Here is a 26,298-nt window from a genome sequence, read left to right as displayed (position 1 = left end):
TTACACTCTCAAATGTTCATTTGGATGAATCAAATGATTAACCAAGTCCCAGCAGGCTCTTTGGCATTCTTTTAGTCGCTCTGCAAGACTGTGACACAGCTCCAGCCATGAGCCATGCTTTCCCCTTTTGCTTCTGTGAGGAAATGTCTTGGTTTGTTACCATGGAAGCAGATCTGCCTGTCTCTCTAAATGTTACCATGGAAATCCTGGTCATATGGAGTTACTGAGAGCTGGGAGCCTCATGGAGATTTGAGTCAGTTTAGAGTAGAATGGTTAACCTTTTAGACTTAAAGGGGACCTATTATGAAAAACACGTTCTTTCTTGCTTTAACATATATAAAGTTTCAGCCTGCCAACTCAGAAGGAGGAAAGCAACCAAATTCTGCAGCGTCTGTACAGCCGCCCGGATGAGCCATCCAGTGTCATGTGACTTCTACGAGCCGTTCAGATTCTGCTCCTGTCGTGACGTCACAACAGGAGCGATGTGTGAAACCACGGCCACAACTAACTCCGCCGGCCGGAGCTTCCGCCATTTTTTTGTAGCGGTGTATCGCGTCATTCAGGCAGCCAATCAGCACAGAGCCTCATTATCATAGCCCCGCCCACTCAGAATCCCGCATAGAGAATGCAGTTAGAAACGGGGAAGATAAAGACATGGCTTACAGACTGAATTCCTTATTTATTTAGCAAAAACAATCAAACCCTTGTTTTTTAGACATTCAAGGCCTGTTTAAAATAGGTATTAGATGCCATAATAGGTCCCCTTTAAAATAAGTTGGTCTTTATTTTTGTGACGTACCACAGATCCATCTCGACTAATCGCCGTCCCATCTTTTGCCTCTGATCTTTCAGTCTGCTGTCATGTCCGCGTCATTTGCGAAGTTCCACCCGAACGTGGTGGTGGGGGGCACATACTCCGGGCAGATTGTCCTCTGGGACAACAGGAGCAACAAGAGGACTCCTGTGCAGAGGACGCCGCTGTCGGCAGCAGCACACACGGTACTCCCATTATCCGGCTACAGCAATGCGCCAACGACTCATTTATATTCAACACAACAGCAAACAAAAGCTGACCTTTCTCATGTTTTGCAGCATCCCGTGTATTGCGTGAATGTGGTCGGCACCCAGAACGCCCACAACCTGATCAGCATCTCCACCGATGGCAAGATGTGCTCCTGGAGTCTGGACATGCTGTCTCAGCCTCAGGTATCATTTCCTCCGAGCAGTATTTCTGTATTTCTCAGTGTTTAATATCGAGCTATGAAATTGAATGGCTACATTTATATTTAAGAGAAGGGAAGCATGTTTACTGAATTTCGTCTTCCTGTCCTTTCACATTTCATACACTTTCTATTCCTTAACATTCTGAATGTCAAGAAGTTCTGACTGGTCACCTCCTCTTCTGGCATTTCCCTCCAACTTGTTTTTTTTTTTTCTACACCTCATTTTTCAGTGTGAGGGAAATAGTTTTTGACAGTTATTTCATTACATTTTTTGCTGCCAGGACTTAAATGTCAAAATTTTATGTTTTTTATAACGTGCTAGTTGAACTTAGATTATGCATTAATAAACTGTCGAGTGATTTTTATAGGCTGAGCTTGGCAGGCTGCGTGTCAACATGAAGCCTGAACAGGGAGCTTGTTACGGATGTTGTTCCATGTCCCTTTCCCCCTCCGCAGGACAGCATGGAGCTGGTGTTCAAGCAGTCCAAAGCCGTAGCTGTCACCTCCATGTCTTTCCCTCTCGGAGATGTCAACAACTTTGTGGTGGGCAGTGAGGACGGCTCTGTCTACATGTCGTGTCGTCATGGAAGGTGCGTCTGTTGGCGAGCGCGGCCACCAGCGTCCGTCCCGAACGCCGGCAGGAAACCGAGGAGACTTGCCGGGCCCACCCAGGACCGAGTGTCAATTAAATAAAACCCACTCACTTCCCAGTTCAACTCAAATGCAGCACTTGATCTCCTGCTGTTTGAGGTTTCACTCCTGGCCAGTCATCCTGTTTTTCTTTTCCGCTTGTCAGTTATGTTTGTAGAGGTCGTTCAACATAAACAGGGCACACATGCAGGGGAAACAAATCATTTTTTCCCCCTTCTTTTTTCCTGTCTCAGTATGTAACTCGGGGTGACTGTAAGACAGTTTGTTTACAGTCAGTTGTCCCGGGGAGAATTAAAACTGCAGTTCATCCTACAATGTTCTTATGTGAGAGACGGGGGGGGCTTCACTCTTGCTGGAAGGTCCTCAGCAACGAAATATGGCTCAAATCAGAGCTGCCACTGGGTAGCGTGTCAGCTACACTAAATGTCCTGTACTTTACCCAGAGACCGCAGACAGGGGTAGCCGCTAGGATTTTCACAACAAAATCACCTCTGTAATTGGGCGAATAATTTTCCACCTCATTTGCAATGGTATGATACTCTCATCGCAGTTAATAATGCATAAGCATCACTCACGCTGAGTATTTACCCCTCTACATTAATTATCAGAGGCTCAGTTGGATAACAGCTCTGCAACATGTGGTTGAAGGGACACAGGCACTTTTACCCTGCTGTAATTACATGATATAAGTCAATGATTATTGTGAATACGTCCAGCAGAGGTCCATTTGCCCGTCTTGCTGTCTTTAATGTTACATGTAATGTCTCAATTGTTACAAACAGTAGTGCTATTTTAACCGTAACCTTTTTAAATAATTTAACACATTAGTAGCAGATATGGATTAACTAAAATCATTATTTATATATGTGTGTGTATGTATATATATATATATATATATATATATATATATATATATATAATTTATAATTTATTCAGAAATCACTGCTGTTCTTAAAGATACAATTTGTCATGCTAAGTTTAACTTGTCATGGTGTTTATTTTCATTCCTGTCTTCATCCTGTTTACTCCACAGCAAAGCAGGCATTAGTGAGATGTTTGAGGGGCACCACGGCCCCATCACAGGGATCCACTGCCACACAACTGCAGGACAACTGGACTTCTCCCATCTGTTTGTGACCTCCTCCTTCGACTGGACGGTCAAGCTGTGGAGCACCAAGGTATGTGTCTTCAGGGGCAGAGCTACATCTGGATTCATTTACTTGTGTGTATGAAAAGGAAAAGGTTTCTCCCCTGTATGTGTGTTGTGCCAGTTTTTTGTTCATAACGTCATCCAGGAGAATCGTGACTTTTTCTATGACTTTCCATCCACATACTGACCAGCATAGGTGCATGGTAACAAGCTCAGTCGTAATCTATCCCTCCATGATCTGTACCTGGTTACTTATGTTAAGGGTCACAAGAGTCTGCTGCAGCCTATCTCAGCTCTCTTTGGGCGAAAAACAGGGCCAAATATAAACAAAACAACCACTCACTCTCTCACTCAGACAATTTAGAATGGCCATTTAGCCTGACATGCACGTTTTTGGACGGTGGGAGGAAGTTGGAGGACCCACACAAGGATGGGGAGAACAACTCGCTGTGAAGCACCAGTGCTATCCACCAAGCAGCCATGCTGCCTCTTCATTGTAATCCTAATTTTTTTAAATTGAAGGAGAGAGAAACAAAAAAATATTCATAATAATCACCCATCATATTTGATTTTCCTTAAACCAGTGTTTCTCAGCTCCAGCACTACTGCCCTGCATGTTTTCGGTGTTTCCCGGTGCCAACACACCTGATTCAAATGAATGGATCAACTCTTTCACTTGGCATCAGGGTCCCAATAAGTCTGTCAATGACCCCTTAACACAAACCAGGTGTGTTTGAGCAGGGAAACATCTAAAACCTTCAAGTAGGACACCACATTCGCGCGGGATTGAGATGATCTGGGGACCTGCAGTGATTTGTAATAATCATGGACGCCTGGGATTTTAATCCCATCCGAATGCATACGTTATGTCATTGATTCAAGGATGTGCTGCCTTGAATCTTTTAAAAACAAAAAGTCTTCTTGTTGCCCTTTTCTGCCTTTTTCGAGGTGCAATTTTGGCAATTGCGGCCCATGGTGAGATATCATGTTACAATATCAGTTCATATCTTCCCCGTATAGTGTATTGGTCTGATATTTTTAACTGATAAGCTGGTAAAGAAATGATTTAACATTAAGCTTCACACGGAAACTTATGAAACAAGAAGACCAGATCAGTAGAAGAACGATGACGAGCTCTGTTTGATCAGAGAGTGGAAGGACTCGTGAGGTGATAAGAACAGAGGTTGCTGCAGCTGTACCATCAGCTGATAAATGTTTTTTGGATCTTCTGTACAAATTCCATCATGAGTGATTAGAAATAACCAAAAACTAAATATTATTGCTGCAGTTTGTGGTACTGCTTTGTATTTGACCATCAATTTTCCTGCACGCTTCATTAAAATATGATTGGTTGAATAACAAACTGCTCTTTTTTATAATCTAGCACAGTGAAACAGCACCACAAAGACCAGTTGCTGGCAGCTCAGTCTATCCAATCACCCGTCCAGCGATTTTCTTCCACTTTCTGGGTTGCGAGGGCAGTATCCTAAGCAGGGAAACCCAGAGCCACCTCTTCTAGCTCCTCTCCATGCATTGGAGCAGCGGCTCTAATCCCGGGTGTCCAAGTTTCTCACCCTATCTCTAAGGGAGAGGCCGGACACCCTGCAGAGGAAGCTCATTTCTCCCCCCTTTTATCCTCAACCTCGTTCTTTAGGTCACCATCAACCAATCGTGACCATAGGTGAGAGTAGGAACGTAGACTGAGAGCATCGCCTTTCATCTTAGCTTCGACAGACCGATGCAGAGTCTGCATCACTGTTGATGCTGCAATGATCCTCCATTCTTGCCTCACTCCTGAACAAGAGGCAATATCTGATCCCCAACCTGGAGAGGACACTCCTTCCTTTTCTAATTGAGGGCCATGGTCTTGGAATTAGAGGCGTTGATTCTCATCCTCCCCAGTGAGAGTTGCAGGTCTCGAGCTGATGAAGCCAGTGGAGCCACATCATCTGGAAAAAGCAGCTAAATGTAGACTTTTTTTTTTTTTAAGTGATGGTTAAGCTTCACCTTCTCTTTTCCAATCTGCAGAACAACAAACCACTGTACTCCTTCGAAGACAACTCCGATTACGTGTACGATGTCATGTGGTCTCCCACTCACCCTGCTCTGTTCGCGTGTGTGGATGGAGTTGGTCACCTTGATCTGTGGAACCTGAACAACGACACAGAGGTATGACGTTCCTGCTAGGCCTGTGTTGAAAATATCGATTTTCCAATTCTAAATCGATTCTCATATTAATTCCTAAAAATCGATTCTTATGTCTAAAGATCGATTTTTTTTTTTTCTTTCTTTCTTTCTCTTCTTCTCTTTTCATCATTTTCGCCAGGTGAACTTTATTTCCAGTAGTCGGACACACAGTTTGTCATGACACTTCTGAAAAATGCCAGGTGCTTCATGGCAATATGTGTGCGTGGTGACAGAATACATTAGATAAGCTAAAATTATTTGTTTACTGCATGAACTGTTGCAATTTATTTCTTTTTTGCACTTTAAATAGATATTGAAAGGCCTGTTTGAGTTATTTATTTCTTAGTTATTTCACAATAATTATTGTGAAATTATTATTTCACTAGTTATTTTACAGTCAGGCAACAGCTCAAAAAAGATTTAAAATAACACTAACCCAAATCAATATCGAATCGGATCGAATTGAATCGAATCATGATAATCGATTCTGAATATTAAGAATCGGAATCGAATCGATTCTTGACATTTGAATCGATACCCAGCCCTAGTTCCTGCTCACTGAGGCTCTCAGGAGTCACTCCGTCCTCTTAAACATAATGCAGGGTCACAATATGCACACTCTTTGTTATTCTGTTGCCGTAGGTGCCGACTGCAAGTGTCACAGTGGAGGGCAACCCCGCCCTCAACAGGCTCAGGTGGGCTAACTCTGGCAGAGAAATCGCAGTGGGAGACTCGGATGGACGAGTTCTGGTGTACGAGGTTGGAGAGGTGAGACAGCATGACCCTGAGAACATTTTTAAACACTCGTTTGTGTCTGTTGTTGCACAATAGCAGCTAATTGCACATCATGGCCACTTAACCCTGATAAGATTTATTTAAAGAGCATTACGAGGATTTAAATGAATAGTTAAAGGTATTGTGACATCATTTTTAACATGCTTTTAACACTATTAAAAGTCTTGGCCAACATCCCTCAAATGTGTCTAAAAGAGTGTAACAAGAAAAACTTCACTCTAGTACTCTTTTCCTGGCTGTTTATTACAGTGTTTTTTTGCGCCGTGAAAAATGCTTCCTTTCCCCCCTTTCCTGTCAATCATTGCTCCGCTCCTCCTCCAAACCTCCTCCTCCTCCAGCCATACGCTCACAGCGGCGTCGGAGCGACAGGCGAAGCATGCACGGAAAAGCAGGAGGGCGAACCACAGCAAACAATCATAAAAATAAAGGCATGCAAGCACCACTGTCCCCTTATCTTAAGTCCAGTCAGTGGCCGCGGGTCTTCTTAGCAGTTTTCCTCCGGTGATTAGAACAAAATAGGCTCTAAACAGCTCCGTGTTAAGCCTCATTTATGGTTCCGCGTTAAATCGACGTAGAGCCTACGCCGTAGGGTTCAGCGTATGGTGCGCGTCGCCGCGTAACCCTACCCCGTAGGCTTTGCGTCGGTGTAACGCGGAACCATAAATCAGCCTTTATGGTGCGCTGGAGAGGAGAGGAGACAGGGAGCTGGGTGGAGGGGGCGGTGATTTAGCGGATCGTTACGTAACGATCCGCCACCAAACCACATGCGCCGTTTTTGCATAGTTATGCGGAAAATCCCAGAAAGCACACAATACACTGAATGTTAAAAGTTCGTTGTTTTTTGGGTGTAATTGATGTCAAGACACCCAACAAAACACAAAAAATCAAGAAAAATGTGTTTTTCATGTCACAATCCCTTTAAGTCATTATCAACATGAATGGACTTCAGCCGTTACCAGTGTTCTGCGATCTGAATCCGGCCTCTCCCTCACAGCAAATTGCAGTTCCACGAAACGACGAGTGGACCCGCTTCGTCCGCACGCTGGCGGAGATCAACGACAACAGGGACGACGCGGAGGAGCTGGCAGCTCAGCGCCTGGCTGCATGAGCTCACCGCCACTGGACGCCACGCTGAAGGGACCAGTTGTGTTCTTGTTAATGTCAGCTCGTGTTTGAAAGATGTGATGGAAAACATGACTGGAGAAAAAGGTGCTTTTTTTTTTTTTTTAAATCAGAAAGAAGTACAGACATCTTTTTATTTCCAACAGAATATTTAGGCAGCTGCCTTCTCATTTTGCTGGACTGTCACCTGTCTTCCTCAGATAAACACAAGCGTCAGGGCTTTCAACATCAGACACTAACATTAAGCCATATTCACTCGTCCCGTCTTCAGCCAGATGCCTTAAAGTTTAGTTCTAATCTTGATTGTAAAATCATTGCCATTGTTATTTACAGCATGCAGACACCAGCCTTAATTTTTAATTGTTCAAACAAAACGGGTTCCAATCCACCAGTTCATGAAAAAAAATCAATCAATCAATCATACTGTAGCTGTTTTCCCATTTCCACGGTAGTTGCAGTGAAGTAATCACACCTATAAACACAGGAATGTTACCAAATCATAGTTGTAGCTCAAGTTGAGAAGTCTGCACCTTTGGACTTCATAATGTATGTATAATAGTGAAATGTTCAGTCTTTCTACTTGAATGTCATTTTATACTTCTATAGTTTTCCCTTAATCCACACAGCTGGAGTTGGACAATTGAAATGCCCAACAGGATGATCATTTATGCTGTAACCACTCAGTGATTTCCACATCTGCTGTGTCTGTCGATGGGATCTGAACTGAGAAAACATACATCACAGTAGAAACAAACACTTTAAATGATTTATTTCAATAAAATACAATAAATACATTTGAATTATTTCCCCTTGTCCCTGGTCATGATTTCAAAATAAATACTTTGAAAATATCTGTACAACCACGTCTCTTAAATGTGACTGGCTCATGCACACCAAAGCTATTGCACCCCAGAAAAAAAAGCTGTTTTTTAAGAACTCTTAGTAAAGCCGTAATGTCCCTCTCTTGAGAAGTACAATGTGTACAGTAAAATTGTGCAAGCAATGCAAAGAATAAATAAGTCATGCACCATTTGAAATGAGACCACCATTCAAATCTAAATGCCAACTGGAGGAACATGCGGCCCTCGCAGTCTCAGCGGGGGACCCGTTACACGGCCTGAGGTTTTGTTGGGGCTGATTTGACTGTTGCTTCTCCGGACGGCTTGAACTTTGGAAGGTGCAAACCGAACTTCCTCTCCACGCCCGCAAAAGTTGCGGCAGCCAGACGATAGCCGCCCACATGGTCTGAAGTCACGGAGGGGAGGTCCTCCCTCTTGGGATGGTGAACGGGCACGGAGCCGGTGGGACGACTGAGGAAGCAGGCGGGTTAATTTAGTCGCTCCTCATGTCAATCAATCGTTTCCTCTTAGATATTACATGGAAATACTTACTGTCCTCCAAAGTCCACGTAGAGCCATCTCTGTAGCAGTTCATAGGTCACCAGGGTTACGCCAAACTGTGGTGATGACCTGAAGACTCGAGCTAATGGGGTACAAGTTTCCTCTGTTCAGCTTTTAATCGGTTGGAGACGTTTGTTTCATTTTCAGGACGTGTGTGTGTGTGTTTTACCTCCTGCTCCCTTCCAAAACGCCTTGAAACCTTCCTCATGCAGAATCTTCCTGAAGCAGTCGATGACGCCGCTGTATGTCGTCTGGCCTGCTCGGGCCGCCACCTGGAGCCTGGTCTTGATGACATCAGCGGGGGTCACCAGAGACGCCGCCGGTACACCTTGTTTGTCACAAAACACATAATGAGGCACTTTCACTATGCAGAGATGGTGTCACAATCTGATCTCTTCCACCGCAGCTTCACACAGGGCCTGAAATGGCTGCACCCTTGCGGTGCGATACGACAAAAGCGCCGCGTATAAGGTCGGGTTATTGATGGAGAAACAACAGGGAAGAAACCAAAGCACTTCTTTTTTTTTTTTTTTTTTTTTTGGAACCAACAATGTGTCCTTTTATAAAAACAAAACGCGGTGCTGTTTGATTGCCGGAGCTTTCCAGATGTTTGTTACCTGCAATGGCTCCGGCAGTCAGGAGCTGCAGCGCCCCCAGCCCGCCGTCCTCGTCTGCCAGCATCTTCTTGGTGTGGGCGTAGGCGGGGAAGTAGATGGCGGAAAAGGGGATGTCGCGCAGGAAGCAGGCTTTGGCTCCCTTTAAAAGAAAAAGAAAGAACGATCACTTTCAAACATTTCTATCCTCACAGGGCTGATAAATGTGGAGGAACAGGGGTAGAGCAGCTTTGTTTGGAGGGATTAAGTGGTCGAGGAGCTGATGTATTCAGCTCTACGGGGGTTTTTAGTATTGATGGCGGGGTTAAAGAGCCCCAGGCAGAGATGCAGCGCTGGACCCAGGAGACAGATCCATCACGCACACAGTAATTCCACGTCTCTCAGGAAGTCGGCTTACAAAAAAGGAGCTACAAGTATAACCACAAGCAGTGGTAAAGTCTAATTCCTTCACTAACATTAAACACGCAAACAACACAGTATTTTATGTTTAATTAAACAATTAAGAGGGAAGTATTTTACTTTTCACAACACCAGATTCACAGACTGTACATATTTCAATTCAGTTCAATTTAAATAATACTTCATTAAATCCCTGAAAGGTAAAGGACTTCTACCTAGAACTTTAAGGTTCTGGTCAATTAGAAAAAAAAAAGGAAAAGAGAAATGATCATTTTTGGTGATGGTAAGTAGGCCTGTGTTGAAAAAAAAAATCGATTTTTTTCGATTCTAAATCGATTCTCATATTAATTCCTAAAAATCGATTCTTATGTCTAAAGATCGATTTTTATTTTAGATTTTTTTTTCATCATTTTCGCCAGGTGAACTTTAATCCCAGTAGTCGGACACACAGTTTGTCATGACACTTCTGAAAAATGCCAGGTGCTTCATGGCAATATGTGTGCGTGGTGACAGAATAAATTAGATAAGCTAAAATGATTTGTTTACTGCATGAACTGTTGCAATTTCTTTCTTTTTTGCACTTTAAATGGACTGCACTTTATTATTTCACTAGTTATTTTACAGTCATATAATTCAGGTAACAGCTCAAAAAACATTTTAAATAACACTAATCCAAATCAATATCGAATCGAATCATGATAATCGATTCTGAATATTAAGAATCGGAATCGAATCGATTCTTGACATTTGAATCGATACCCAGCCCTAATGGTAAGAATAAACTATCAGTTGCAGATCTGTATTTTAGAGCACCTTCAACTACAGCAGCATCGGGGCACTTCTCTCTGTGGCTGTAGACCACGCAGGTGTCTCGGTGCTGCAGCGGCGCTGACCCACCTTGTAGAGGCCGAGGAAGCCCAGGTCTCTCACGACACTCAGGGCGCTGACCCTGGGGCCCGTGGTGATCTCGCCAGCCACCTGCAGTCGGATCTTAACGATCTCCAGAGGATTGGTGAAAATCACCTGAGAAGCTCCGGCCTGCAGGATCACGTAGAAAGAAAAGAAACAAACATACAGCTGATGAGCATTTTCCATGCAGACGCTGAGGTTTTCCGAGTGGATTAGTCATCCAAGGGGGGTGAACTCAGGGTGACAATGGTCATGATGTGTAAGCAATTCTTTTTTTTTTTTTGGTGGGGATTTTTGAATTACCTCAGTAAACTTTAGGACAAAAGTTACTTTATCTTCCCACTCGGATCTGATATTGTCAGAGTGGCCTTGACAGGAGGAGGAAAAAGCAGGCATTGATGGAAGAACAACCGGGGTCACGGCGGAGCAGGAGGAGCCCCGGCCCATGGTTGGGAGGCTGTGACCCTGGCACCAGCCCTCTGCCCCCGTCGCCTCCCCCGAGGCACCTCCTGTGGCTGGGTGAGCGGCCCGGCCCGGCCTCACCCCGCACACTTCCCCAATTCACCCCCCATTCCCAGGGGAGAGCGCTGAATCACCAGGACGGCTCGGGGTCCAGGAAAGCGGTGCCCTGGAGGCACGGCACCCTCTGACTCGGGCACATTTATCACCCTCCCCAAATCTAATCAGGCCCCAGGATGGCTGCTGCTGACATTCAGGGCAGGGGTCTTATCTGTAAACATCCGAGCAAAGGTCTAAAAAAAGCTCGGGCGCATTTAGTCATTTTCAGAGTGGAAGGGGGAATATCCGCTGCTCTGAAGATTGATGCGCCCGTCTCCTCTCTTTCATCTTCCTCAGTCCCCTCGTCTGGTGGAAGTGATAATTCATCGCGTTATCAGATTAACCTGAATTCAAACTTTGATGAAACGGCATGAGGATGCGGAACCAAATGACACGAATCGCTCAGAATCAATTAAGGAAGCCCATAGCTGGGATTTATTATTAGCAGAAACATCCTTGCTGTCCCGCGTGGGGACCTGTACGGGGACCACGCCTCTGGTTTGTACCCCGTTGTCAAACTCAATCACGTTGAGCTAGACCCTGTTTCATCCAGGACCCTCCAGGGCCTCTTCCTCCAATTACACCCTTGACAGGGGTCGTAACCCCGGAGACCCTGCTCCTCTGAGTCCAACCTGCAGCCCCTACACAGCCCGCCTCTTCCATTTCTGCACAGCCAGCAGAGAGGCGGAGTGAAGGAATTACAACTTTAATCCCCAAAACGTCTCACAAAAAGGCTTGCAGATCATCCTAAATGAAGAAAGTAAGACTTGCACCTGACTCGTTCCTCATTTCCCACGGAGAAGTCCTGAGCCTGAGTCAAGAAGTTATCATTGATGACTCATAACATACACCGCTGATGAAAAGTCAAGTTCCTAATAAATCATACTGATTAATTAAAGTATCAGTATCTATATTTTCCTGTCGTTAAAAATCCAAATTAAACAACTGACAAAGATCCAAGTGAAATGTTTTTATTCTCTAAAACTGTAACTCAAAGTCATCGAGCTCGATGCCTGCTGTGTGTTTTGGATGTTCATCTTTGTGTTTCCCATATGTAAAAGTTAAATCTACGATCACATCGATCCAGCACTTTGAAAAACCAACACAATCTAAAATTACAAGTGAAAACCCTGCATTAAAACCCTCCTCAGGTAAAAGTATGTGAATTTCAGAAGGAAAATACAGTTAAAGTACTAAAACTAAAGCACTAGTTTGTCAGTATCATTATATATGACATTATTACATTTTACTGCATCTTATAGACATTTTAGTCGACTAGTGTCTCCAGGGACACCAGATAAATTCGATTGTGATTCATTTAAAAGGGAGACGGCTTTCATAAGATGTCATAAGTCTGCTTTATAATCCATTGAGTACAATTTTCCCCTTAAAAGTAACAGCAAACTGTCATGTTTCAATTGTTTAATAACTCAAGTACAGCGTAAATTGACTTAAAGGATGCTGACTTATAATGAGTTGTTTTTATCTTATATTGAGTTGTTTTTATCTTATATTACTGATACTGGTGTTTACAGTAGGAGGTTCAGTGAGAAATGCTGATCATTTTGTTATAATACCACATTCTGTTGGGAAACATTGGTTCCCAGCGTCTATCAGCAGGTTTGATCTACAGCCACACGCCGCAGGACAACCAGAGAAGTCTCGAATCAATGCTCTGAGGGGCGAAATCTGCCTGAGTCACGGGTTTACATCCACCACCAAGCCTTCCAGCTTTAGGTCAGAGCTCCTGGAGCAGCACGGCGGGGATTTACGCAACTTTGAGAAACTATCAGAGGGTTCTATCATCATTATTTACAGTTTAATCTCTCGAGGACTCATTAAAAATGAAAGAAAATGAATGCGGAGGCAAAGCTGTCTTTTTCTTTGTCCAGTTTTGAGTTCAACCATGGAGTGAAATCAGAGGATGACAAAAAAAACACAAAAAAAAAACACTTACACATCCACCAGCAAGAATCTCAGCAGGCAGAGGGATGGTGTCATCTTCTGTGGTGAACTTGTCTCTGATGAAATCGTTCATCTGGGGGAGGGAGGGGGGTATCAAGAAAAAGAAAGAAAAAAAGAGCCAATGAGACGCAATCTTGAAAGCAAGGCATTAACGTTAACTTGTGGTTGCAGTCACATCCTGATTGCGAAAAAGCGTCTTTCCTCTTGCTCTACGCATGTTTTTCATTCAGAGTGAATCATTCAGAGGAACTTTTTGAACACCGAGCTGCTCGGCGGAATGACTTGCCGTGAGTTTGATAGCTTTCTCCGGAGCAACGCCAATGAGCTGCGGGAGCAGACCTGGAAAATATTATTCATAGATACCATTAGAATACCTGACACACACAAACACACAGAGACAGAGAGAAAAGGAGAAAGAGAGAGAGAGAGAGAGAGAGAGAGAGAGAGAGAGAGAGACAGTCTGTCTTGAAATAAATGCACTTTTTTTTGTATTTTTTATCTCTGCTGAATGAAAACATCTCCTGACAGCTAGAACAATATAAGCTGCAGGGTTCTTGTGTGCCTAAAACAAACCCATAAATATTTACAGATGGCGGCTGATACATCTGATATAGCGGGGCACAAAAGTCCCATTGAGATCGAACAAAAAAAGTCCCAAAAATATGACACTGCTGCCGTGTATGGGATCAGCATTGTCGAGGCTCGATCCCAGTTTTCCCAGTGAGGAACAGAGAGAGCTGTGTGGCCACGGACAAGATTGAGGGCGAGGGTGGTGGGGGTGGGGGGGAGGCTGGGTGCTACAGGGGCGATAACTGCCATACTGTTTCACCGTCTGTCCTTCATCAGGCCAGATAAACTTCTGAAGGAGCTGCTGAGTGACTGCTGTTGGTATGCGGCCAGAAAACAGCCGAGCGTGTCTGTCTCCGAGTCAATCACCTTCTTATCATGTGCGAGAGGGGAGGAAGGCGGGCGGGCGGGCGGGCGAGAGGAGGGATGCGGATCGGGGCTCTGAGGCGCTGCAGCGGCGGAGGCAGCAGTAGATGGCAGTCTTGACTTCCTGCACACGACGAGGAGCCCCGGGGACAACAAGTGTTGCACATCACGAGCCTTCAGCACCATTATCGCCCAGCTACGTGAACACTGCCGGTCGGTCACTTTCTTCTAGGGGGAACTCTCCCAGGTACTGAGATAATGAAAACGCGACCCCTGGGTGCCGCTTTATTCACCGCCGAACGAGGAGGGCAAAGGTTTCTGGTATCAATTAGCGAAACCGTGCTCTTGATATTAGGCGAACAGGCAGATGCTGATCCTTTCCCATCAGATGGGCCGCTCCGCACGCCACACACATGTTGGCCCCTGCACGCACCTTTTCAGGCGCTTTTCCCCTTTTCTTTTTTTTTTTTCCTTTTAAAAACCTGTAGAGGATTACCTCGGTAGAATCCGAAGAAGCCCTCGTAACGGAGCACCTTCTTGGCGCAGTCAAAGCTGTTCTTGTACATGAGCTCTCCCACAAAGGAGCCTGTGGAGCGCTGGTTCTGCATGCGGGTCTTCACCAGGTCGATGGGGTACACGGCTGTGGCGCCGGTGGCTGCAAAACAAAACAAGCATTGGTCATTGATTTAAATCTTTGTTTCCTTCGAAAATATGTTTGAAAACTGTGCATCATGCTGGACATTAGGAATGGGCGATATTTTACTGTTCACGATAAACCGTCAAAAAAATTCCTCAGGATAAGAATTTGTCATCTCGCGGTAAAAACGATAAATTCCCGTTGATGATTATGTTTGTGTGAAGCTGATTTATGATTCTGCGTTAAATCCACGCACAACGTACACGAAGGAAGGAAGGAAGGGAGAAAACAAGGAAGGAAGGGAGAAAAGAGGAAGGGAAGAAGGAAGGAAGGAAGGAAGGAAGGAAGGAAGGAAGGAAAGGGGAGAAGGAAGGGAGAAAACAAGGAAAGGGAGAAGGAAGGGAGAAAAGAGGAAGGGAAGAAGGAAGGAGAGAGCAGGAGGAAAGAAGGAAGGAAGGGAAAAAGGAAGGAAGGGAGGAAATGAGCCTGAAAGAAAGAAAGAAAGAAAGAAAGAAAGAAAGAAAGAAAGAAAGAAAGAAAGAAAGAAGGATAAATCCCCATTGATGAGGTTTTTGTGTAACAAACATGGCGGATCTGAGAGTGAGATAGATTTATAGTTGAAAAGGTGGAGTTGAATTGGTATTTTTTTTATCGTCATTTTTATCATTATCGGGATAAATGCCAGAAATTATCGTGATACATTTTTAGTCCATACCGCCCATCCCTATGCTGGACATTATTATCAGTTGTCCTTCACTCCAGATACTTTTTTTTTATTATTCTAATTTGATCTGCAAATCAAACTAGAAACTATTGAAAACAGATCTAATCTTGGAGTCTCGTAGTCTTGGAGCGTCTTATTAACCGAACACAAAGTTATCAGTGTGGAGTTTGTTGTCTGTGGGAAATCTGTTGCATGGAGCATATTTTGGAGATCAGGTGGGATTAAATCCTTCAGTCTAGGTTGGTATATGTGCCCCATGTCGTCTCACAGATTATCCGGCTGTAATGGCTCTTATCTGACATTCAAACGGCACCCAGGGTGCGAAACAAATCATTATTGCAACACAGACGTAGCGGTTCCTCCATACGTCTCATGGTGCCCGTCTCTCTCAGGCCTCATCTGAATTGGCCCCTGCTGAGTGACGACGGCCACGAAGAAGGGGCGGGGGGGCACGCTGTCGGAGGGGGCCGTTATTTCAGAGGTTCCTTGTATCAGTTCCCTCCAGCGTAATTAGAGAGGGAGATTCCAGGGAGTGTGGTTCCGGAAGATTTGTGTCATTCCAAAGCTCCGTCTCCGAAGACAGCCTGGAGCCACCGGTGGCACGGCAGCACAAAGCCCCGGCTTCACATCACAGCCCCCTTCCTCCCGCAGCACAATGGCCGGCCCCGGGGCCTCAGCACGCCAGCGTGCCGGCTAGGGTTACCCCCACGGGCGGGCCGGGGGGCTCCGCTGCAGACATGTCACTCACCTCCAGCGATTGCGCCCAAGGTAAACCTGTAGGCGGACTCCGCCGCCTGGAGCCAGACGGGCCGGTGCTCGTGAGCATGCTGTATGGGGGGGAAGAGAACACCGGTGGTCAGATAGATCGAGGAAAGCCCATGAATGCCCCGACTATTAAACCACAGCCAGTTAAATACAACGTGGAAAAGAAAAATGCTCTGCAGAACTCGACGGCAGAATGTGGACATGTCATAATGTCTTATTCATCACCCGCCAGTATTAAATGTCACAGAAATATTAGCTGGTGGATGCAGGAAATTGCCATGTGAATATGCGGGCCGCTTTTGCACACACGCTACATGTGGGAGGCTACAAACTAAAAGGTCTTGTTTAATTTCACAGTTAAGTATGATTTCTCTCTTATCCACTTGATCTCTGGACGGGTGTTTGATGTTTGAAAGCCGAGCCCCCTCATTCCTGCGGCGGCGAGGGGGAGCAGATTAGACCGACAACCCCGGTCCGTGTCCAGATAAGGATCTACATGAATATCACACGGTCAGAACGAGGCTTTCGTCAAAACGTGAGTGTGTGCAGGCCCTGAAAGTGTGAGCAACGTCTGCGGGGCTACATGAGGAGAGGGAGTGCTCTTTTCCCTGTAACATACAGGGGTTACATGCTAACAAGATGGAGGTCTTGATCAAAGGCTTTAAACAATTAGCCTGCTTCCACAAAAAGGGCAGGCCTGAGAATCGCAGCATCCCTCCCGCCTAAAGGAATCAAATTCCAGGCTCTCTGAGCTCCGGTCCCAGGAGGGTGAGCGGCCCGAGAGCTCTGACCACAGCCTGACACAGAGCCGTGTTATCCGGCTGCAGGCAGGAACTATTTTGTTCTCCCACACATCCACCTTGACTCCCACTCCCCTCCTGCCATTAGCAGAGTTTGCAGAAGGCTCCTAAAACTTCTCAAGCCCCACCGTGATAAAAGCCCCTTATTAGCACCTCAGATGTGTGATTGCAGCTGATGCGTATGTGCAGTCGCACTGAATAAAATACAGAGAGAGAGAGAGAGAGAGAGAGGGAGAGCCTTTCATGGAGAGCTGCGATGCAACAATCCCTCCCTCTTCTATGACTATAATTGGTCTACTTTTATCTGGGAGTTTAAGAAATGCACTTCACAAGGGAAGAAAAACATGGGCTCTCTGCTAATTCAGTGACTGAACATTTTCCCCCTTTTTTTTTTTCTTGCTCCTCTCAGGAAGGGAGGAGAGGAGAAAGCTTTGATGAAAGGCTGGACGGGGATATGATATGTAGTACCTGTTTCTGGGTCTCTGCCAGGAGGAATGGCGTGGCTCCTTCCTCGTGCGGGGCGACCCTGTCGATGTCTGAGCGTTTCAGCCGCCTGGGGGGGGAGGAGGAGGAGGAGGAGGAGAGGGAAGGCAGGCCAGGAAAAAGCAGAAAGCCCTGCATCAGTGATGTAAGATTTTCCACAGACCTTTTACTGCTATATAACCTGAAGTTCCTGCGACTTTAATTCAAGCCTACATAAACAACAGACAAACAGAGCTGGACGGCTGCCCGGGGCGCAGCGGGCAAATGAAAGTGTTTTGTTAAGAGGATTTTTTTTTGAGGAAATTAAGAAAAGAAACAACAACAACTCCCTGCTGGCATCATAAAGTCTGTATCCATGTTTTATGCTCGTCTTGTAAAACAGCCAGTGGAGCCACTGTTACTAAACCCGAGGAGCTATAACTTTTCCTTTACAGGCAATAAAAAAATCTGTAACATAGTTATTCCATTCAGGATGGAAGAAAGAAAAAAGTCGTATAAAGCGGTTTGGAAGCCCCTTCGGGAGTATCAATTTTTAATTGTTGACTTTTAAGCATTTCTTTCTTCTTTTTTTTCCGTCTGTGACAATTAAGCAAATTATGAAGTTGACATGACATGCAAAATGTTATATTTCACTATATAAATGCTCAAATCTTCAATCAGAATCACCGAAACGATGATAGAACATCTCAGGGTCTTTATGTCAGCGCCTAAAGACACAAATCTGCAGCGTTACATGCACCGGTGTCTCCTGGAGCAGAGAGGGGGCAGGTGCAGCCATCACAGATCTTACCCGGAGTGAGAATGCAGGCGAACCAGCTGGAACAGGATGTCGACCTCCATCGGGGTGATTTGGCCAAACCTATTTGCGGCAAGAATAAACTCCTCTACAATTCATCGAAGAAGGGAGAAGAAAAAAAATGCAGCTGTGAGAACAGGAAGCCTGAAAGTAAAAAATAAGAAGCCAGGTATTTTCTACAGTAGGCTTCGAATGTATATAGTATTTGCAAATACCAGCCCGAGGAAGTTTCGGTGTTTTGCTATTTTGAGGCAATACATTTTTTTTTTTTCCAAGTTCTTTAGCTCCTTCTCCCGACGTTATATCGACTGAACATGCATTACTCTTTTATTGGACTTCACATTTAGTTCTTAGCTAAATGGCCATCAGGTGGTCTCGCTAAAAAAAGACACCTGATGATACTTGATGGAGGAGGGGGAAAAGAATAACTCGCTTTCCCCTGAAAAATACTTTTCTGTCAAATTCGAGGGCTGCGTTCCTGCGTTTCAGATTATCGACACCTTTTTAGTGAGGCAGACAAGCCGGCATGTGAGAGTTTTCTTTCAAAAAACGAGAAAAAAAAAAAGTGTTCATCTTTGGAGGCGCTTGGTGACAAATAACGGCAATTCTTTGCAAATACTATTCGGTCCCACGTTTTCTTTTCCTACAAGCAGGGAAATCATGGAGAGGGGGAAAGTCTGGTATCTGCATCTCAGAGGAAAACAGAGTCGGGGGCAGATGGAAGTGACGGTATCGGTTACTCAGGTGTACATGTTGGGTGGGGGTGGGGGGGTTGTGGGGGTTTGGGGTGGGTGGGTGTGATCAGATTACCAGATCAAAAAGGTTCGTTTACCTGAGCAATTTAGCGCTACAGTTAATGTTCCCTGTGTGTTCACTCACACCACTCTGTCAAAAAGATTGAAATGTGATCGAACAGCTACATTTCACACACAAGCCTGTGAAACGTGCGCTCCGGCGAACATCTGGAGACGCTCCGCCCGGGGTGTACCTTTGGTGACGAGGGTGTCCTTGCTGGTGCCGGTGAGGGTGCTGTAAATCTTGCGGATCAGCTCCATGTTGTTGAGGAGGGCGTTGAAGGCGTTGAAGTAGGAAAAGCTCACCATGTGGGAGGTGCTGCCTCCGGCAGCCTGCGCAGAGATCAAAAAGGCTGTCATCCCTGTTGGGCGGGAGTACTACAGATGCATCACTCTGTATTCACAGGAACCATCGTCCAACTTCCAAACGTTAATGGTTCTTTAAGGTTTAAAGACTTTTGTCCTCCTGCAACTCACTGAAACCAGGTTCTCCTCCACAAAAGGAGTCAACATGTGATGCCTGATGGTGGCCATGATGTCGCTGAAGTCCAGCGCGGTGATGGCGCCACCTTTTTTCTTGTCCTTCTGTGCAAACGCCTGGCGGGCGTGCTCCAGCTGCAGCTCCTGCAGCAACACACACACACACACACACACACACACAAGGTCAAGCTCTTACCTGACAAACCAGTGTTCTCCTGCAACAAGGAGCACGGCATTACAAGTCAGAGGCAAAGTTTGGACAAACAAAGTACAGCGATGGACAGATGTGAAAGTCATCAGATGTGACAGTGTCAGACGTGAGCTTTTGTAATCATCGCCGCCTCTCCGGAGGATAATGGAAACCATGTCCTGAGAAGTCTGGTCCCCGAGCCGAGCGGAAGTGTAACACACGACCGGCAGGTGTGTGCGTGTGTGTGTGCAACGTGATGATTTGATATGACAACCGTGCAATCAGGAGGGGAAGCTGACCTGGGGTCAGCGGCCGCTGTCAGAGCTCATCGCCTACAACCACAGGACTGCGGAGCAGCGTCACCGCGACACCGAGCTGTTTGTTTATCCTCGCACTCTGTTTCTGATCGCCTAATCAGTGGATGGTTGCTGAGATCAATTCTCAAGGCTTTTTCCTATTTATATTTTTGAAAAAGGATGATGATATATATTCATCACTTATAAACTACATTATACTCTTAAGTGTTACAAAGACACGTATCTGTACAGGTCTGTGTTTTAAGTCATACTACGGGGCTTGCTTGGATACGACAGACGAATGAGACGAAAATATTGACGGATGTGAATGAAATCCTCCCTGCAAGCCTCCGGTCAAATATCATGACATGACCACAAAGTGCTCTGAGGGATCCCACAGTGAAGTGAAGAAACATTGCAGCCTGCAGGATCTCCTGACACTGCGCCCTTCCACTCCAAACCAGGTTCATCCATCGCTCCACTGCTGCTTAAGTAGTATCGGCGGGTTACAGGCGATTGCCGATAAAGCAAAAAAACCTCTGTAATGACACACGAGGATACCACAAACCACCAGTAGAGTGAGATAGACGATGCCTCTTCACACTCTTCTTCATTTCAATTACTGGTAGGCATCACGAACAGCATGCGGTGCAATTAACATCGTTTTCATTTGTCTCTGAAGTGGGTGAAAATGAATCACCGCAGGATGAAAAGGTGCACATCTATTGATGGACCTGCTTTCTAATGTGTTGAAAGAAAGAAAAAAAAGGCGGATAATATATTTTGAGCACTTTCAATATGTTTCAGATGTCAGTTAGAATATATATCTGTCTGTTTTCTACACCGGCGTTATCCTGGTCAGGATGTCATAAGGCAGGAGCAGGTCACCTGTCCATCACAGAGACCAGCAAAACAAACAACCACCAACTCTCTCATCCACACGCACAGATGATTCAAATAAAATAACAAAAACAATCAGAGTAACGTGCATGTTTATTTTATTTAACTGTAGGAGGAAGCTCAGAGAGCCATCTGAGGACCACTTACTCAGCATCCCAGAGTTCTCCTGATTACCTGCATCTTTTCACTGGCATTATATATTATTACCTCTTTTCTTATCATTTTATTTCATTTTATTAGTGATTTACTGTTTAATTGTGTCTTGCTGCTTTTAATGTTGATGTAAAGCACTTTGTATTACCTTGTATTGAATTGTGCTATAATAATAAACTTGCCTTGTAGACGTTTTCAGGCTTCATTATTACATCTTTGAGATTGAAAGCTTACCTGCAGAAACTGAGTGAATTCTGCATAGCTAAGGTTCTTGTTTCTTTCATGGCCGAAGTGTAGCCTGATGAACTCACAGTCCCAGTTGAAGGGAATGTGGTGATGAACTGTAGTCTGGCTGAAGATGTCCCGGACGTTCTCTGAACGTGAGAGACACGAGAAGGTAAGTGACAAACAGCAGAAAACGACACCGTTCTAATGTCAACCTTGCATGCTTGATTAAGGAATCTTCTTAAATGAGATGAAAGGGTCCGTTTGGACGTCAGACCTGATAGCTTGACAGTTCGACACCTTAAGTGGGAGTTTTGAGTTGAGGGAAACTATCTGGAGATGGACATTTATTTCAAATCTTGAATTTTCAAAGTTTGACATTTTCCATGGGAATATTTGGGGATTAACGGGAATAAACTTGAAATCTGCATAAAACAGACTTAAATCTGGTTGAATTAGAAAAAAAAAGCATCCACCAGCATAATCCAGGTTAAAGCCATCAGATTTAATGAGCCCTCACAAATGTTTAACCTTTTATTGGCAGATGTATTTGATACATGAATTTCTGACAACTTTGGACCACCCCCAAAGTTGAAAAAAAAAGGTTTTACACAAACCAAAAAAATTATGAAAGAATGAAACAACTACATAAAAAACACACAAATGTACCTAATGTATTCATAGAAGAAAAATATTGTTTTAGAAATTGTTAACAACACAATCGGAAATGTTTTGATTTCAGGATATAATTACCACTTCACATTAAAAAAAAGAGGTTTTTGTGGGTTATTTCTTATGTCAGACATTAAAAGGTTAGCGAACTATACATCACATGTGCAGGAGTGTTTTTAAGAAACTTGCTTTTTCCCTCATATGTATTTTAAAGATTAATGCCACGATACCATTTAATTCCAAACTGGAATATTTCTAAAATGTTCCTGTTTAACTTCCCAGGAAATGTTCCTAGGAAGTCTACAGGAAGTTTTCCCGTCCCGATGCAACCCGAACGACCATCTCCAGTCTTTAAACTGTTGATAAACTCTGTGAAATCTCCAGAGTTCATCATGAATGCATTGGAGTGTTGTTGCCTGGCAACGGCCGCAATGATCACATCACTGCAGGTAACACTGGTAACAATATAAACGCTTTCATGTTTGTTAGCAAGAAACCAGCAACTCCAGAGTTCATCGAACCAAAACTACCGTTTTTATTCTGGTGAATCGGAGGAGAACACGTTTACGTTTAAAGCTTCTGTGCCATCACACGTGTCTTAACCTGATCTTTAGGAAGTTATGCAGCGACTGAATATAATCATCTCATGCAGCCCAACTTCAAGCAGACAAATCTACCCCTTCATATATCTTTAACACTCCATATGCTCTCGAGCGTGATGTATAGCATATTATTCATCTACATATGGTTTAGTATCAACACCTCTTTCAATAATCCCAAACACCTCTGCAGTAGTTTTTAAAGCTCTCATAAACCACCTTTTTTGCCCCTTATCACCAACATGAAGCCAACATCTTCACTCAGATATGATACCATTTGAAATACTCTCTGTGCTGACGTGAAGAGACATTTACTCACGAAATGAGATGTTCCCAGTGCCGTTCTTGTCAAACAGCTGAAAGGCCACTATGAAGAGCGCGTCGGGGGCACACAGAACTGACTCAAAGGCCATAAACTCCTGGAAAGAGATCAATCTGTTTGGACAAGAAAGAGAACGTGTCATCTGAACAAAAGGTACAAGTGGCTTTAATAAAATTAAAAAAGGCTTAAATCCTGCCAGCTGGACTGACCAGAGAAACAAAGTCCTCGCCGGCTGAGACGGACTTAAGACATTTAACGCTAAAAATACTATGTTAGTGACTTACTTGACTGAAGAGACGTGTTGTCTCCAGGTTTACAGCTTCAGACTTCTGATGTTAGAGTGTTAATTAATGTGCAGCAACCAACAAGTATCTTTCAGAGATTTGGTTTATCTCAATAAATCAGCCACTGGTGTAAAATTGACTGGTAAAAACTCTAACCGTCTGTTATTTACTCTGTTAATATTGCTGGGATCAATTATTAACTGTCTCCTTGACATTGGCACCACCAAAGCTTTTGGTGTCGAACTGCTTCAGGGAATTTGTAAAGTCTTGAGTTAACAATTAAGTTTTTACCCGAGCGTGCAAGGGAGGGCACCTTGGAATCAAACGTTGTTCTCTCTAATTAATAGCATTAAAAAAACACTCAAGGTTGCATGTTAAGATTTAAATATTAAACATGAAACTAAAGTTAGCTAAATTTACAAGTCATGTCACATGAGGGATAGTAACTAAGCTGTATACTGCCTTTGTGATAACTACTTTAGTAACAAATAAACACATTAGGAAGTAAAGCAGCTGAGATCAATGTTGCAGGTTCAGGTCAAAAGATCCAAACGCAGGATTCAGAAGAAAGGTTTAGTTTGATGAGCAAGATAATACAAGCTTTACTTAGACCGATGCGGCATGACCAAAATCAGGCAAAAAAACTGTACAAAAAACAACAAAAGACGGGGGTAAATGAGACTAAACCATGATAACACAGAAGATGAACTCAAAGCCGGAGCACAGATGAACTGACAACTGAAAGTGGGAGATACTGCAAAAATAGAAGATGAAACAAGCAGATAAAAGCTGATGCAAAAAACATGGCAGGAAGAAAGAAAGAAAATCTGAGTCCTTTTGAAAGCTCCAGAAAGTCAGCTTTGACTAAAACTCAACCGACCATCACTTTGATCCATTAGCTGGATATATCCTGGAAAATCAATAATGCACAAAAACTTAAAAACCTCTGCAGTTACTCACCCATCTTTCGTGGTGTCAGCCACTCCAGCTATCAGATCCACAGTTTTGGGGTTGTGCTGCGCCTGTGTGTGCAGACCCAGGTATCTCTGCACAAAGTCCTTGGGGGTCATGTAATGCTCCCCATCTTCCACCACGCTGGCATACTGCAGAGGAGATAAACACAGAGCTGTAAACGCCGTGAAGCGCGGATCAACATCTGGATTCAGAGTGAAAAAACAGCCGGGCTGTTATTCCACGGCGTCCACAGAAAGATGAGGACGAGAAAGAGCCTCTTTTCTCTCTTCTCTCTCAAGGAACGCCATCTTTTCGTGGTGAAAATTAGGTATCTGTGTTCAGGCTTTCTTAGCAACGCGCAGTAATCTGTGAAGTAATTTAAACCTCGACAGGGCTTTGTTGAGACTTGTATGATACACAGTTTTAAGTAACTGGGTCTGTTCATTTAGAAAAGACTAGAAAAACCAACCAGAATACCGTGTATATATCATTCTACAAAAAAATACTTTGAAAATAAAATATTGTACATGCTGGAAAGAAAGAAAGAAATCAAGAAACTTCATCACGGTGATGAAAATGAAATCGTCAATGAACTTACACCACATCACAAAAGTCATACTCACTGATCTGAAAGCATATGTCACTATAAACTGCTATGAATCGCTGCGGTAGTGTTATATACTGCATATCGTCCAAACTTGATTTGAACTGATATGACGGCTTGAGTACAGCGCGGATCAACAGCACCGACCTTCAGGCCTGGAGATGTGAGCGGGTTTCACCCCACGTGACTGGTGCAAAACTTGATCTCGGCCCAGCTTTAAGATGTAGGGTCATTTATAGAGTCTGGATTGGGTTTCAAGTTGGAACTGAGATAGCTCTGGAGGTACAAGTACTGCATGAACTGCCAACAGGAAAAGGCCACAGTCACGCGCCTGCGCCGACAGTCTGGGAGGAAAAACCCCCACGGCAAGGGATTTCAAGGTCCCAGTTCAATGCCCATTTTCTGAATTATGTAAAGATATTCTTCCCAAAACAATATTTTTCATCACAAATCACCTTCACAGCAGCTCTTTTAATCAAATAATGACAGAATGGGCATCCAGTTATTGATGATTCCACCTGTGTGCGCCATAAATCATCATTGATCAAGATTTCTAGGACCAGCAGGTGATTTGCCTTTCAAGCAGTGTCAACTTTCAAGTTTATACTCCAAACAAGATGCATAGGGGGTAAAGCACACCCCTCTTGAGATGGGAATGTGTGTCTTTGAAGAGAAGTGGACTTAGAGGTGAAATTAAATTCACACATGCACTTTATGTCAAAACTCACACACAATGTCAGAGTAACTTTACAAAAAGTCAAATCTAAAATTAGTCAAAGCAACTCACGTGACCTTTGCTGAACTATTTATCCCAGAGCCTACATGAATTACTCTGTAGTAACTGCAACATGTTAATAGATTTACACACATTTTAGTATGTATTTGTGTGTTTTTAATCCAATTTAAAGGAAACAGTTTTTGGTTTTGTGAGTGAGTCCTTACCTTGAGGAAGATACTCTTCAAGTTGAGGGGGTCGGCTCTTCGAGTGGTTTGCACCTGTTACACACAAGTTTAAAATCCTCCATGAAAAAAGGTTCAAAGTGTCAAAGATAACATGACATGCCTTTAGTTTTCAGCTTCACAAAGAAACTCAGTCATCAATAAAGCTGAAGTTCAATTTAAGACTGTTCAGCTTTGATTTATTTAAATCAGGCGGCTCACTGGAATCGATCACAGACCAATCGAGCAACATATAGGACTACAACACCCCGAGAGTTCATGAACGTGCAATACTTTTTCATACAATAATAAATCCAAAAAAAGAAAAAAAAAACTCAGCAGAAGAGGAAGAGATCACAGCTGTTTCTGCAGGGCCGGGAGAGATGCGCCTGTGTCATGATGCACGGATCAAATAAAAAGTCCCGCACCTCCGTGAAGACAAACTGTCCTCCGCATCCCACAGCGCAAAGCTCACGGCCACTTTACTGCCCTTTCAAGAAAAAAAAACCTCATATCTGATAAGAAATATTGACGGAGTCACCTTGACCGCCATGCTGGATGTGACGTCAGCCGCAGTGACGGGAGCGCGCTGGGCTTCAGCTGCGGAGCGGCGCGTGTGCGTGCAGGAGCAGGTTTAAAGAGAGCAGGTTTAAAGGTTTAAAGGTGCGAGAGACGCTCACATGGACCGAGTATTGTCCTCCTCACTTGGACCCAGTATTGTCTCCTATCGGTGTGGTTGCAGCATGTGCTGCTGCCGGTCCACGGAGGAGACACA

At 44.2% G+C, this 26,298-nt stretch overlaps 2 protein-coding genes across 5 annotated transcripts in view; one reads left to right on the top strand and one right to left on the bottom strand.

Annotated features, from left to right (window-relative positions):
* LOC133445944 (dynein, cytoplasmic 1, intermediate chain 2a-like) overlaps positions 1-7,933 on the top strand; it is a 26,614-nt gene extending 18,681 nt beyond the window's left edge. For all 4 annotated transcript variants that reach the window (XM_061723530.1, XM_061723527.1, XM_061723528.1 and 1 more), the window contains 7 exons: positions 853-999; positions 1,093-1,206; positions 1,680-1,813; positions 2,908-3,052; positions 5,053-5,193; positions 5,854-5,979; positions 7,001-7,933. In XM_061723530.1, coding sequence (XP_061579514.1) covers positions 853-999; positions 1,093-1,206; positions 1,680-1,813; positions 2,908-3,052; positions 5,053-5,193; positions 5,854-5,979; positions 7,001-7,114 — 921 coding nt within the window. In that variant the 3' untranslated portion in view covers positions 7,115-7,933. The remainder of the gene's footprint in view (positions 1-852; positions 1,000-1,092; positions 1,207-1,679; positions 1,814-2,907; positions 3,053-5,052; positions 5,194-5,853; positions 5,980-7,000) is intronic.
* On the bottom strand, positions 7,881-26,298 carry LOC133445943 (electrogenic aspartate/glutamate antiporter SLC25A12, mitochondrial-like). The gene is made up of 18 exons (XM_061723526.1): positions 26,065-26,298; positions 25,527-25,580; positions 23,987-24,129; positions 22,740-22,855; positions 21,159-21,298; positions 19,383-19,529; positions 19,100-19,238; positions 18,106-18,199; positions 17,301-17,385; positions 16,016-16,094; positions 14,403-14,561; positions 13,260-13,312; positions 12,966-13,046; positions 10,439-10,579; positions 9,146-9,284; positions 8,698-8,856; positions 8,520-8,610; positions 7,881-8,438 (listed from the first exon to the last, which is right to left on the bottom strand). The coding sequence occupies exons 1-18, from the start codon at positions 26,074-26,076 to the stop codon at positions 8,237-8,239; spliced, it is 2,034 nt and encodes a 677-aa protein (XP_061579510.1). The 5' UTR covers positions 26,077-26,298; the 3' UTR covers positions 7,881-8,236.

This window comes from Cololabis saira, chromosome 6 (genome assembly GCF_033807715.1).
Source record: "Cololabis saira isolate AMF1-May2022 chromosome 6, fColSai1.1, whole genome shotgun sequence".
In the NCBI taxonomy this organism is placed as follows: domain Eukaryota; kingdom Metazoa; phylum Chordata; class Actinopteri; order Beloniformes; family Belonidae; genus Cololabis; species Cololabis saira.
The sequence above is the reverse complement of the archived record's forward strand: the minus strand, read 5'-3'. Positions and strand labels throughout refer to the sequence as shown.